We start from the raw sequence: 15,122 nt of genomic DNA, 5'->3' as shown, positions 1-15,122 counted from the left end.
ATAGCACCACGCTCTTTTGATTGATTATACGAACCAACCAGAAACAAAAGACTAATTCATGTGATTTTAAAGAGCCCTGATATGATGGAGTCGACATCAACCACGATGCTTTGATCCCTCAAATATTACACAAACTTTACGGCATGGGGTTTACCGCCTTGAAAACTGTTCAAACCGTTAAACCCTTGAACAAGCAATACCACAATGAGAAAAGGAGTAAAGTTCATGATTCAGAAACAGAAGCCACAACTTCTGCACTACAAATTGATGTATATGTTGATGACTAGAAGTGGTGCATTGACATATATACCCTTGTAAAGATTAGTTTTTTCATCTGAGGTTCCTCTAAACTTATTGCCCAGAGGGCTGAAAATATGTAATCACAACAAATTCTCATATTCTTATGCAGAATCAAAGAAGCTATCTAAGCTAGACCTCAAATCCAATAGAACATATTAAGATTGTTGTTTCTTACTGGTTCTTATATGCAGAAACTGGGATCTCAAATTCAATGACTCAACAGCAGCTCAAGTTAAAGATACACCCTGAGTAGCTTCTATATACGCACGTTTTTGCTGTTTTACACACCATGTTCAAGAGTAACCCAAGAACCGAATGCTACCTGCGAAGAAGAAAAACAAAATATCAATACTAACCATACGTCCATACAACCCATTTTTCCCAGTAGAGGCACAGTTTGACTTTTCCGGCTCAAATAGACTAATGTTATTAGAAACAAGAGTATATATCATAGCCTCTGATCCCATAATGTATACCGAAAAGGGAAGAAAACAAACCAAACGAACTCGCTGTGAAAATCAAAAAAGGGAGAAAGAATTTTTTTCAAAAACCCAAAAACCGACATTTTGATAGTTGGTTCAGATTGACTTTAAAACCACCCAAACCGACCTATGCACACCACTATTTGGTGGGCTGGTGAGTTTACTGCTAACGGGTTTTCACGATTATAAAAAAAACAAGGCTATGCAAGTATTTCCATAACTACACTTTTAGTATAAATTCAGTGAGTGGGTAAACAACCTTGAAAGCACATATTTGGGCAAATAAGCTAACATGGCATCTAATTGTCGCTTTTTTGCAAAACTAAATTCAAATAAGCGAAAAAAGAATAAAAAAAGGGAAAATGACCTAAGAATTTGGAATCAACCACCCGTTATACATCTTATTCAGCAACTCTTTGGCATCGGACCTCCTAAGAAGACCTTTATTGTTAGGTAAACCAGTACCTAAACAAACCGGACATACAAGTTTCCCTCTACCTGCATTTAACTGAATCTTGTCATTACAATATAGAAGAAAGAAACTAGAAACAAACCCCTGAAAAGCCTAACTCGGGCCCATGGGCTAAAGACAAATAATAATTATGAAATACTAATAATCTAATATTTATAGGTCACACAAATAAAATTGATATAAATGAACCAAACGTTCAATGAACCACTTAGCTGGAAGTTTGTTTATTTAATAAACGAACGAACATGAACAAAAAACTTTGTTCATTTAGTTAAATGAATGAGCATAAACACGTCTCGTTCGTTCATTTATGTTTGTTTATGTTCGTTCATTTAAATTCGTTAATGTTCGTTCGTTCACATTCATGTAAACGCTAGTTTACGTTTGTTTAACTTGTTAGTGTATGTTCATTAATATAATCATTTAAAATTTTTGGACGATTACAGCTTGTTCTAGTTTTAATAACTTTTAGACCTAATACATTGTTCTCCACGTTACTTTTAACTATGTTCATTTGTGAACCCTTCACTTATACTGTTAATGAATATAAACGGGCATGAACATGTTTATTTTCTTAACGAAGGGACACGACGAAGAAAACCCTGTTTGTTTGATTGTTCATGTTCGATCTTTGTTTGGTTAAAGCTAAACGAACACAAGCATGCCTTGTTCGGTTCGTTTACAAGCGTAAACACAGACCAAGAATAACCATTTATACATCACGTGAGCATGGTTAGTGACAATAAAAAACGGAAGAAGTATACCATAACAATTAGGGCACTCCGTAAACTCATACGTATCTTTGGCCCGCTTTCTGTTTAAAGCTTTCCATTTTCCTGTACCACCACACATATCACCTAGATAGGAAATGAAATCTCATGGACCAAAAAGGGGATATTAACATTCTTGTAACTAAATGTGATTAAGCATATATAAAAGCTTACATATAATAGCACCACTACCACCACAGTTCCTGCATACTGGTCTTTCTTTAGCCTCTGAAGCAATGGCTTCAATCTGGTTTGTGTTTGGATTGCTTATTAAAGCCATTGATGAAGCTAAACATGCTACACACAGTCTTCTTGATGTCAAATGATTTTCAGTCTGTTAAGATGAGAACAAAGGATCTAATGTCTCAAGGCATAGGATCTATAATAAACAGTTTATTATTGCACGAGAAAACTGACTCAAAAATTCTTTACAATAATAATAATTCTCTATTGATCACACATCCAAAGCCTCTACCTAAGCCCTATATTTATAGACGTAACGCTAACTTGGTGACCAAGACATTACCATACAATTAGAAAACTAAACCAACATGACCGACTTGTCACCAACAATGTCCTTAAACTGGTTAAACTAATTGCGTTGATTATGTTCAGTCGTTGATCGCCTTTTCATTGACATTAACATTAACATAACGTATATATAACCTCGTGTATTCAAAATAAAGTCACAAGATAACTAATCTAGTGGAATATAAAGAATAAACAATTGGCAGTAAAAAGCACGCTACCTTTTCCGTGATAGTTTCTGGAGAGGAGCTCTCGGATTCTGAAGTGCATTTGGCACGAAAGCTCACCGACTTCAAATTGGCTGATCATCAAAAGAGGAGATTAATACTAATGGTATAATAGTTTGAATTGAATCAACCAAATAAGCATTAAGATAACAACAGTTTCACTTTGAACATAAATTTAATGAACAAGTGGAATTGGAAGTAGAGAAACCCTAGATTAGGAACGTAGCAAAAGATTCAGAAAGAGTTAAGAGTTACAGTGTAGAGCAGGTGGAGCGTTTGACTGAGCAGAGAGAGGTGTGGTTGCAGTTGCAGTTGCAGTTGCAGTTGCAGTTGCAGATGAAACGCCATTTCTCCCCTTACTCACCAGGATGGGGATGAGTTGCAGTCAAGGAAGCTGACGGGCGACCCGTTGGAAAGCAACTAAGTGATATAAAAGATATAATTACGATTACGGGATTAAGTTAATTCCATGGAATTAGTTGACTACGTTGCTCGTGTGTTTGCAGGTTTAAGGAGCTAGAGAGCGGTGTTACGAGAACACGGGCGAAAACGGTGAAGGGAACAGAGCTGGAACGCGAGAGATACGAAGAAATCAAGTCGCGGAAATGAGCTCCACCGTGGCCCACGGTCTGAACCGTGGGCCACGGTCCACCTAATGCAAAAACTCCAGAGTCAACCGTACCGTGGAGAAGAAGGCAACCGTGGAGGCGACCGTGGCCCACGATCATGCTGGTAGACCTGTTGACTTTTGGTCAACCGTGGACCACGGTTCACACCGTGGCCCACGGTCCTGAGCGGAGACAAAGTTGCATGTCCTTTAATAGGCCGTTTAGGGAGTGTCTTTTCGACTACTTTTTCACCTTGGCCGGCCTAGAGGCGATTTTGGAGAAGAAAAATGTCACACCCCGACTAGCACAATGCGGAAGCGTAAAACGGGAATGTAACAGACACCTCTGATATCAATACATTGTTTATAAAGAAACATTACAAACTAATTTACAATATATTACATTTCTTTGTTCTATCATTGTTTAACAGTCTAAGCGATACAAACAAAACTAGTTCGTTAACTATACATTCTTACTAATAACGCCCTTGCTTCTATTCACATAGCATCAACCACACACTTCAGGCAAGTAACAGATCACCCAATCATTCCGATTTAGGTACACCTGAAAAGCAGTTTAAAACGGGTCAACTACTAGAGTTGGTGAGTTTCACGAGTTCCAAGAAACAGTAATGAGTGTTCACAAGTCAACACTTGTAATTATGAAATAAGTATGTATGTATGTAAATGATGTATGTGATGTAATTATGCTAAGCTACAGTGAAGCCTGGACTGTTCGTGCTGCGTGCCTCCATTTCCCACGCTCAATCAACCACTGTGGCTCCCCTTCCGCCCACAACATGCCCCGGTAGCTATGTCTAACACTACATAGCCTGTTTGTATAAATATGGTCATGTGCAAACGGCGCTATGTGACACGGCAACCAGGCCGATTCCGTTTGGGTTTGTCAAACCAATAGTACTATTCACAAGCCACCGGCTCGAAGTTAATCACTGTGATTGTGGGGACTTTCATGTGTTAGCACTTAGATAATTCACATCATCACATGTTTTAGATAAGTATATAGATATAAGCAAACATGCTTTTTACCCCAAAAGTTCGTAAAACAGTTTAAAAGTGGGATCATGAAACTCACGGTTTAGTAGATAATCAGAACTGTATCGGCTCGTGGTTTGTTCGGTCCGCTATCAGTAGTTCCTATAATCAATATTATAATGATATTAATATTTTAATATTATTATAATCTCAATACTAAACTGGGCTGTATAACTAATCTGGGCGTAGTTGGAATGCCCAGAAAGTGGCAGTAGGCTTAGGTTGTGATGTTATTCAATGTCTAATACTTAAAACTGAACTTGGCTCAGATTTCCATTTTCCCAGCTGGGCCAAGTTGTTCGTTTACGCGTTCTATAAACAGTTATGGGAAAATAAGCTTGGGTAAATGTATTGGTTAACAAAATGATTAAGTTATAAAGAAAGATCACATATTGGGATCCCGGATTAGCCACGGGGCCCGTTTTCGCTTATTCAGTTTGATTTGAGAAGAAACGCGCACAATCCACTCGGATTGTCCAGGTTTCTCATAGAAAAGTTAATTTTTACTTAATTAGTCCAAACATATGATTTTTGATCACTCTTGGTGTTTTGATATTCCCGCATATTCACTAGTCGCGAACTTGCCGGTTTTTATAAAAACTGAATTTGTTTAATATTCAGATTAGCATAATTAATTAATCGTTAATCATTAAATTATGAAAATTTAACCACTTATCAATTAAAATATGTAGATTTTTATAAAAATATTTCTGGAATTTATTTACTGATTTATTAATTTATAAAAATTCATTTTATCAGCTATATTTCGTCTGAAAATCGTCCGTTTACCCCCAAACAATTTCCAAAAATTCACCAAAAATTCATGAATACTCAAATAATGTCCCAAAACAACCTGTATCAATTCCAGAATTTAAAAAGCTCGTGCGATATTCTTTTCGGCCCAAATTCGGCTGTAAAAATTCACACGAACGCAAATAAACAAAACACCTTTAAACTTCTCCAAATGATTCCAAAATTCATATGTGATCAAAATACATTAAATCTGAGTTCCCAGAAAAATTTTATAATTTTTGAAGTATTTTAGCTATTTTTCCCAAATAAACGTCCCAATTCGGTAATAAATTCGCCAAATATTCTCGGATGGTCGAAAAATTACCAAATTTAAACAGGGACTCACTGACATGATCCCTGATTTCCCTGCAAAATTTCAAGTCCTAAAAATATGCACATCACAACCTTAACCTAAATAGCCCGTAAGCGAGTGTTTCGGCATTACCTTAGCGGGTTTGGCTCGTTTCCGACCTTTTAATCAAGTTTTCAGGTTCTTGTGCTTCCAAGAAAGCTAGGTACAAGTCCTATATCACAAACCAAGTAATATTTCATCAACATAACAGCCCTTAAGTTAGGGTTTCGGCTAGTGCACAAAAACGAACTTTTGAACCGTAAAAAACTCGTTTCAACCCTTTAATCCGTGTTTATGGCCAAAAAAATTATCAAAACAGGTTCCTTACCATGTGCATGATCAAAACATGTTTATGGACCATTTTAAGGATTTTTACACGGTTAGGAATAATTTTTAGTAACCAAGACATGTTTTTATGGTATTAAACAAGTAAAAAGCTACTTATTTAAGCTCCTTACCTTAGGTTTTCTTGCTGTTTTTGGCTGGAGCAGAGTTGTATCCAGAGTTTTCAAGAAATTATGTGGAAAAATGGCTTGGATCTAGTTTATATGTGAAAAGGAAATGAAGGGGGGTGGGGTGGCGGCTGCGGCCGGAATCCATGGGCCCATTTTTGGGCCCATTTTGGCCCAAGTTTCTGATTTCTCAAGCCCAAATATGAAAATCCCGGTCCAAATTTAGTTCGGGTTTGGTTTTTGGCGCGAAAAACTTATCGGGTGCGACAAACAGCGCGAAAATGAGTGTTTTTCGGCTAGTTTTGTGTAAAATTATAAAAACATACTATATGTTTGTAAAAATCAAAAATATTTTCACGGATCGCTTAAAACATTTCAAATAAGTGTTTGGTAAGTCTTTTTCGGCTTAACGGATGATACAATGCTTGGTTTGTAACTATCTTTCGCGTTTAAATCTATAGCGGGTGGTTAAACGAACATGTTTTCGTTTAACTTGTTTGCTATCAAACTAAGACCATATTTCTAATATTTTAGCTTGTATAGATCGTATATCACTTATAAATGGCCCCCCGAGATATCTGGGTCATAACCCGACCCGTTCGGTTAATCGTTCGTTCGTTATGCAAAAGGCGTTTATTTGCTTAATCGGTAAATACATACTGAGGTGTACCTTGTTTTGGCTCATATTTCACAAAAAACATCATTTTGGGTCTTGTATTGTTGGGTTTTATGTCTTGGATGATGGTAAACAAATTACTTGATGCAAGGATGACCTCCCGAGCCATGAGTGGCTAGTTACTTCGGTATTCCTCTCGGGATGTAAGGTTATTTATTAAACACGTTTGTTTCTTGTTCTTGAACTTGGATTGATTATCTAAATGCTATGTTAGTATAATCTTGTGCTTGTGTGATTGTTTGTAGCTTGTCCATATTGTTTCCATCTAGCTTTTAGCCATATGTTCTTGGTGTCGTTGGCAATCGAGATTGAGTGGAAAGAACTAGGGAGAATAGTATTGATTGATTGATTAAGTAGCAACCTTGCATTCTAGAAATCCGAGTACTTAGTGCTTGATTAATCACAACAATTGCATACACACAAAACCGAGATAGTACGGTTTATCCATTGAGTGTTAACAGAAGTGTTGAATAATAACCCGAACCCCGAGAGGAATGCTTGTTTAATTTATCGTTTACAACTTTCGTGTTAGTTTATTTTAGTTATAAAATCAAATCAAAACCAACTTGGAAATTACTTTTTAGTCATTTACATTTATATTAGTTTAATCGTTAAGCTACTTGTTAACACATTTTCCACAAACTCCTCGTGTTCGATACCCACTTACCACTATCTATTTAGTAGTATTTGATTTAAGTTTGCGTGAGCCTTCAACTTCACGTCAAAAGGCCGTTTATTGTTTGTTGGATATCATACCATGGCGTGGCCTCTTGATAACCGTTAATCTACATTCTATTAAAATGTTCATGTGATTTTTTTTTTTGAGAAGAAAATACAACTTCCTGTATATAAAAGCAGTCATAAATATAGAAAATAGTTTCTATATGATAAAGAAGCCAAACTCAACTTTAAAAACTAATCTCGAGCTTTATAAATAAAACTAGAGTACAGACAAGCTTGGTCACAAATTAATCTCGAGCTTTAGAAATAGAGCTAGAGCACAGACAAACACGGGGGCTTGTCTATTATACACCCCTAGGTTGACCTAATTATTAGCTTAGAATAATACTCAACCGAGGGGATGTAACATAAATAGCAAAAACTAATCTCGAGCTTTATAAATAAAACTAGAGTACAAACAAGCTTGGTCACAAATTAATCTCGAGCTTTAGAAATAGAGCTAGAGCACAGACAAACACGGGGGCTTGTCTATTATACACCCCTAGGTTGACCTAATTATTAGCTTAGAATTATACTCAACCGAGGGGATGTAACAAAAATAACAAAAAGATAAAAGGGGAGCAAACTATACAACTTCAAATTTAAATATAAAACTTCTACAACAAAATAAAAAACGTCAATCTACTTGTCGAAAATACCAACTCCTAACATCAGTTCTTTCATCGACTACCAACGCGGTTAAAGTAAAAACAAAAACAACAAGACAAACGGCTTCCTCGATTTCCAACTGTCGTCAGACAAGCTTCCCCTTGCAATCAATCAATCAAGACACGGTTCTTCCATAACAAATGCAAGCAAGATACAAATTCTTGGCCCACTTCTCCTGCACATTTCAAAACCATAAATATTTGATCAGTTATTACAGGTGGCAATACTAACTCATGTATAATATGATCAGCGTTGACTAACCTTCACATGTGTGCTCGGAAACTGAGATGTACGCAACGTTTCCTGCGTTTCATCACCGGGCTTACGACGGGGCACACTTAATATGAGAGCAGACTGGTCCCAAGTGGCGGCGGTTGATGTGATACGGTAACCATTATCCCATCGTCTATGTATGCCCTCACTCGGATACAAAAAGTCTAACTCCACCACCTATACACATAAACCAACACCCAATTTGTAAACTTAAAATTAAAGATATAAAGGGGGACAAACCTTAAACCATACCTGATCACTGAAACCAGCATTGCGAGACATGACTACACCCCATCGTGTTCCCGCAGTAGCCATGGAAGTCACATGAAACCCTTCTCTCCATTTCTTGTTTATCCACTTGAACGGGAACGAGTCACTTACTTTGTAAGATTGTTGAGAATATGGGGTCCCTATATTTAACCAAGAAGTTCAGAAACCGAAAAAAAAATAAAATAAATTAAAAAATAATAATAAAATAATAATAATAATAATGCACGATCTATATTCAACATGTCTGCAAACCTTTAGACATCACAACAAGAGAGCTTCCGTTGTTAGCACCAGCAATAGCGCTAATGTAATAGTTCTTCTCCCATTGTTCCATAATCCATTCCTATGACATAAATGAAATTAACATAAATAATTTTTTAAAGAATGAAGAACATTTTTGAGGTGATTGTATTTGAGTTATTTAATGATAGATACCTTGTGTAGGAAGTAAGGAGAGAGTTCATAAACTTGGCTAGAAAAGCCGGTTCCAGCATCCATAATAAGAGCCCAGAGATTAGAACATGATGAAACGGAACTAATGAGTAAACCATCTGCATTTCCTCTCTCAACATGTTGTGCCAGTCTGGCATCAGCAACATTGTAATGGTACCTATGCAATGATTTATAGGTATCGTCATAAACAAATAAAAATAAATGAACCCAACCAAAACCAACAGTTTGATTTTGATTGTTTTCAAAATCCAAATTTGCAGTTCGGTTGTAGTTTTGCATGGTACTGAAAACCAAAGAAACCGAAACGAACCAACATTTTAACCGAATCGAACCCGACCAAGTCGATAACTTGGCTTTTATTCTCTTTTAAAGACCAAATTTCCGGTTCGGTTATGGTGTTGTACTGAAAACCAAAAAAAACAAACCGAACCGAGCCTTGAAAAACCAACAAACTGGCTTTTGTTATTGAATTTACAGATTATATTATCTTTATTTTTGAGTTTTAAGTAATTTATAAAAAAATAATAATAATAACTGATGTAGCCCGAAAATCAAGTGTTTAATAGTTAATTAATCATAAATTAACAAAAAATACTTTAGGCCCAAAGTTTCAGACCAGATTCATTATTTTGGGTCATTTTTTTTTTCAGCCTAAAAATTTCAAGCGCAAATAGCAAAACCAAAAAAACCAAGACCAAACGATTTTCAGAAACCCAAAACCTAGTTTTCGGTTTGAGCCCAAAACCAAACCTCACACACGCCTAATATATATATGTATGTACACACACAAATGCATATATGTGTATGTGTGTGTGTTTATTTATAGGTGTGTACAAGTATTCATAAAGCATGGTGTACCTCTGTTTCATGGGCTGTCTAGCATTGTAAACCGAAATCCACTGTGTTGCAGGAACGCCCATTCGAATCTTCTTTTTCGGCTGCCCATCATCATCCTCATCAAGATTCAATCTGCCTCGCTTTTGGCCAACTTGATATATAATCTAAGAATTAAAAAATCCAAAAACCATAAATAACCATTTCACAAAAAGAATGCAATTTCACAAACATATACATCACCTTTTGAGCACCATCCGTATTAATTGGTCTTATTGCAGGATTCGGTCCAAGTAATCCCTCAAACAAAGATATTAGCTTCGAATAATTAGGCTCCTCATCAAACTTCATGTTCACAACAATTTCAAGAAAATTCTTTAAAGGAGCAGGGCAAAAATTGCATAATATTTCAGGCGAAGTTGACATTTTCTTCTTGCAAACCAGAAATGATTTATTGTCACCCTAAAAATAATAAAAATTTTAGTATAAATTCAATTAAACCTTAAAAAGTCAAAATTTAACTTTGCGAACAAGCAATACCTGATACCCTTGCCAAGGAAGTCTACCACGGTGAAGAAACACAAGTGTGAATGCTAGAGATTCTAGATCGTCTCGTCTACTAGCTGTCCTACCCAAATGTGCATGCACACTCGCGTATCTAACCGTTCCTCTGTAGACCAAACAAATATTATATGTAATATGAAATGAAATGAAGAGTTTTCTTTAGTTAGTTATTAGAAGTGCATATTACCTAAACATGTCAGGCCTCTGATCATAGTCAACATGTTGACCACTGGCAGTCTCACGCCACTTTGTTGCTGTATTTCATATACAAACTAATTAATAACAAGAAAGAAAGAAAAATGCATCACAAGATGTGTTACCTAGCCCTAAGTCAACAAGAAATAGTTTCTTTTCTTGAGGCGTTGATGGTTGACCAAGTAGAAAGTTTTCCGGCTTTACATCTCCATGCACATACCTGATACGAATAGTAGTCATTCGAAACAGGCACAAAGGCAACACGTCAACTAACATGAATAAGAGAGAAAATAAAAACTTCTTAAACTGAGAAGTAATGACAAAGAATATGAACAAACGGAATCGCATACCCTCTTGAATGCATCTTTTCCAAAATTGATAAAGACTCAACAGCTATACAAGCTACCATTTCTGATGACATTCTGAGAAATAGGCATAAAGTCAATTAGTCAACTCACATGAAGAAACATTTATTTTTCAAATACACGATGTGCAGTTACTATTAAACAACTTAAAATCCATAAAGTTTAAGAACTCACGATTGGCCAGAAGAATTCCAGACATCCCACAAACTAGGTCCCAGCATGTCCATGACCTGGAATATAAAAAAAATACAAGAAAAAATTATTAATATTGTGTTAAAAAAGTTAGTCATCTAATTGGGAAAAAAAAGTATGATCATACCATTACGTAGTAGTCTCCTTGTTTTCCTTTATAGTGAACTTTAGGCACGCCATGACTGCCACCAAGAGTACTGTTTCACCAAAAATCCCGAATGTCACTTTTAAAACTTCGAAAAATAAGAGTGTAAATATGTTCAAAGAAAATTGCACACATACTTGTAAACTTGCCACTCGTACGGAGGACCATAACTGCAGCCTTTACTGTTTCTATGCTCAAACTTAAGAGCTACCTGCCACAAACAGAGTGAATGCAAATTGACTTAAAGGATCAGACTTTAAAGAAGAGACATTTTCAAATAATCCAAAACTGCTTGGTGCAAGAATATTACCTCTGTGGCACCAGGACCTGATATGCGATCAGTTCCACCCGAAACACGACGACCTACAAAAACCTGACCGAACCCACCTTTGCCTAACTTTCTCTCAACCTTATATACAGGTGATCCACCTACTTGTACCTGAAAACAAGCCAAATAAGGGTCAGTGAAATTAGATGGTCCCTATTCTGAAAGCTTAGCGAGAGCATTCTGCAATCTATGCAACAAAACTTTCAGGCATTTGCAAAAAGGGCATTGGTCTAAAATAAATGATGGAACATTAATAACCAAGTCCACATAAATTAATTCTAAAATTTGATCACTGGCTTTCTTTCCTTCTTTGAGATGAACAACACATAGAATTACATATCTCTTACTAACAGCAACCTTGTATGTTTAGCTCTCTACACAAATTCTAGGCTACACCAAACATTATAAAAAAATGTGATATCGACTACCTGAATATATTTTCCATATTAGATGATCAGGTGTTATGACTGAGAATCTGGAAAAAGGTTTTAGATTTAAATCCCATGTATCAAGATCTAGAACAGTTAAATGCCATGATATGCTGTTAGCTGGGCTAATCAACCACAGATGATGGTCAGGCAAACAAGTAGCACACATCTTATGTGAAACACAGTGAAGACAGTCCCAAATTAAATTTCTTTTAACTTAGGCTTTCATGAAGTAACATAACATAAGAGTATGAGGCAAACATCGCAATCAGATAACATGGAACAACTTTCATGTCCACAAGAGAGAACAAATGGTAGAAACACTTAAAACTTTAAAAAGTATAAAATCCCTAGCTCACAAAACTGAGGAACAAACGACATGTACTTATGACATAATTGATAATTCCCATCAGTATATGAAACCATAGATGATTAAAACAGTTTCAACATAAATGAAGAACAATTCCATAAACAGTTTCCTAAGCCAAAGCTTTCAAGATAACAAAAAGATCAAAACAAGACATATGATAACATAAAAAAAATAATAATAATAACGCTGTTATTAGGAGATAAAACATATAAATGCAAATATCATAAAGAAATCAGTGACTAATAGCTTTAAGATTTCCCATGGATCACATACCACAATGCCACTCATCATTTTGCATTCAAGTACAGTCAATTAACTAAACTAACAAGCCATATATTCACAAACAACAACAATAACTCCAACAAAATCATAACATTTAGCTGCATAATTTCAAAACATCCATTACAATCATAACTAAACAATAATATTAATCTGCAAAAAAATAAATAAAGAGCGTATATTATATACCCTATCAGGAAACGGAGCAGTATTCCCTTCTTCTTCCTGACCAGTAACCTTATTAGCACTCAATCCACCACTACCATCCGCCATTGCTATTGCTATTGCTATTGCTTCTTCCTTCACCACCTTAACCTCAACCACAGACTAAATTATCCGATCGCTTCTTCTCAACCACTACAGGACGGCGTACTCCACTACGCAGCTCCGGCATTCTCTATCCATGCATATCAACAACGAAAACGTACTAATTACCATCATCTATGTTGAAACCATCAATTGACCGGTGAATAATTAACGGAAACAGGAATTGGAAGCCGATTACGTAAGCTGATTGAGGGTAGATTGATGGATGAATACGATTGTGATAATTTGAAATGATTTGGAAATGATGAAATATAATAATAGGGTTTGTGTGCATGAGCTAGGTCAAATTAAGGAAGCCATAGGAGATGAAAGAGGGGCGCGTGGGTGTAACCCTATATATTCGTTAGATATTTTTAAAAAACATTTCAAATGATTTTGATGTATTTAATGTGAATATATTTTTGTTAATTATTATTATTAATTAAAGAAGTATATATTGATTAGATGTCCATATATACCACTTCATAAGATTATCATGGATATTTGTTTATTTATATTTATTTATTTTTTGTGATTATAAAGATAAGAGACATTATATTAAATATAAATATAAATATTTTACTGAAAAACATAAAGGGTTTTTATTAAACTTTTTACTTTACGTTTCATTTTTTATTCTTTAAATCCAAACCTACAACCGTTACCGGAAAATTAAGGCTCCAATATGATGGCATGACAGACAATAATATAGGGACTGAAATTTTTTAAAGCTAAATTGTTTTAGATTTATTGACGGTTTAAAATAAAGAAAAATTATAAATTTAAGATAAAGCAAGCGAAGTTTTCTTTCTTAAAATTGAGTGGGAGAAAAAAATATTTACCAGACCCATTTTGATAAATATTTTTTGAATTCAACTTCCAACCTATTATGAAAAAAACTCAAAAGCGAGATGGTCTTAGTTTAATTTGGATTATAAAGTCAAACTCACTAATTTCATAGTGGTTTTAGCAAAATGTGTATTAGTAATTACTAGTTGGATGTACTTATCAACCACAAGTGTTATGATTGTTTGTGTAGTTTTGTCATCGATTGATACATGTAGCATTGATACCATCTTTTTATTGTCAAGACCTCTGTTATCGTCGTCACCACTATATTTCTGAATGAATTCACTCAAATTTGTTCATAAAGAACAATAAAAACAAAAATAGTTGTGAGTCACCGTTGGAGTAACATCACTATCTCATGAGAAAGTTTGTCCTTGTTTTCTTCCATACTCTATCAATCTATCATTGTGTATTTACCAGGTATTGTTCACTTATTGTTCATCAATAATAGTTAATACATTCACAATAAACTAAGTAGCTCAAAAATGCCTTTAAATATATACAACACAACCATTTTTACTCTATTTTAACTTTCAATTTTGATTTTACCAAAATTATAATAATTATGGCAACTCTTTTACAATAATAAAAACCATAGAAAAGAACCAACCAATAGAATAGAGCCAACCAAACAATTCATAGATTGACCAAGGCGGAGCAGCACAAATTATATATCATATTTCAGTCAATATTTAAGTCGATGGCCAAGCCTGCATGTCATACAGGTGCCTAGTTAATAATTGTCTTCGAAAATAGGACAAACCAGTTACAAATTCTCCAAGTTTCAGTATACAATAAACAAGTAAAAACCCTGAATACATGGTTAATAATTAATACCGGCTAACATTTGCAGGTTTATTTGTAAGACCATGTATTATGGGGCTTGGTCGGAAGACTTTAGTGAGAAAAAAGTGTTGTCATGTAGATGACATGTAAACACATTTATTTTCGCCAAATATTACTCAAAAAGGATGTGATGGAAAAGGCTTGGTTGGGGGTTCATAGGTGATTTCATAATCATTATTTCATTATTCTTTTCTACTATTTATATATTAACAAATGCAATTAAAATCATTAAATACTTTTAAAATTAAAAAAGTTAAAGTTTCATTAAATACTTCATGAATGGTTTAATGCTTAGCCCTTCGTTGTTGGGTCCCAATGACTC

General features: G+C 35.2%; 1 protein-coding gene and 1 pseudogene across 2 annotated transcripts; both read right to left on the bottom strand.

Annotated features, from left to right (window-relative positions):
• Positions 1–192: 192 nt before the first annotated feature.
• On the bottom strand, positions 193–3,507 carry LOC143578254 (protein PHOTOSYSTEM I ASSEMBLY 2, chloroplastic-like). Its single transcript, XM_077061892.1, has 7 exons — positions 3,313–3,507; positions 3,035–3,134; positions 2,774–2,853; positions 2,199–2,358; positions 2,019–2,111; positions 1,150–1,280; positions 193–622 (listed from the first exon to the last, which is right to left on the bottom strand). Exons 1-6 carry the CDS (start codon positions 3,505–3,507, stop codon positions 1,150–1,152), a joined length of 759 nt encoding a protein of 252 aa, XP_076918007.1. The 3' UTR covers positions 193–622.
• Positions 3,508–8,077: 4,570 nt separating this feature from the next.
• On the bottom strand, positions 8,078–13,193 carry LOC143577567 (casein kinase 1-like protein HD16; annotated as a pseudogene). The gene is made up of 16 exons (XR_013143136.1): positions 12,989–13,193; positions 11,705–11,833; positions 11,532–11,605; positions 11,377–11,446; positions 11,232–11,287; positions 11,043–11,114; positions 10,818–10,912; positions 10,685–10,751; positions 10,474–10,603; positions 10,177–10,395; positions 9,958–10,100; positions 9,082–9,256; positions 8,899–8,989; positions 8,629–8,786; positions 8,365–8,553; positions 8,078–8,278 (listed from the first exon to the last, which is right to left on the bottom strand). The product of XR_013143136.1 is annotated as a casein kinase 1-like protein HD16 (transcript).
• Between the last annotated feature and the right edge of the window lie 1,929 nt (positions 13,194–15,122).

Source organism: Bidens hawaiensis, unplaced genomic scaffold, assembly GCF_021521415.1.
Source record: "Bidens hawaiensis isolate Kalapana, Puna unplaced genomic scaffold, B.hawaiensis_p1.1 tig00001461_1, whole genome shotgun sequence".
NCBI classification, from domain to species: domain Eukaryota; kingdom Viridiplantae; phylum Streptophyta; class Magnoliopsida; order Asterales; family Asteraceae; genus Bidens; species Bidens hawaiensis.
The sequence above is the reverse complement of the archived record's forward strand: the minus strand, read 5'-3'. Positions and strand labels throughout refer to the sequence as shown.

Bases quoted from the DNA above. Each gene is read 5' to 3' on its own strand.
- LOC143578254 (XM_077061892.1), bottom strand. From the start codon at position 3,507: ATGATCGTGGGCCACGGTCGCCTCCACGGTTGCCTTCTTCTCCACGGT. The intron at 3,135-3,312 runs GTAACACCGCTC...CTGGTGAGTAAG, and splicing joins CCGTTTTCGCCCGTGTTCTC to GGGAGAAATGGCGTTTCATC. The intron at 2,854-3,034 runs GTAACTCTTAAC...TTTGATGATCAG, and splicing joins CGCTCCACCTGCTCTACACT to CCAATTTGAAGTCGGTGAGC.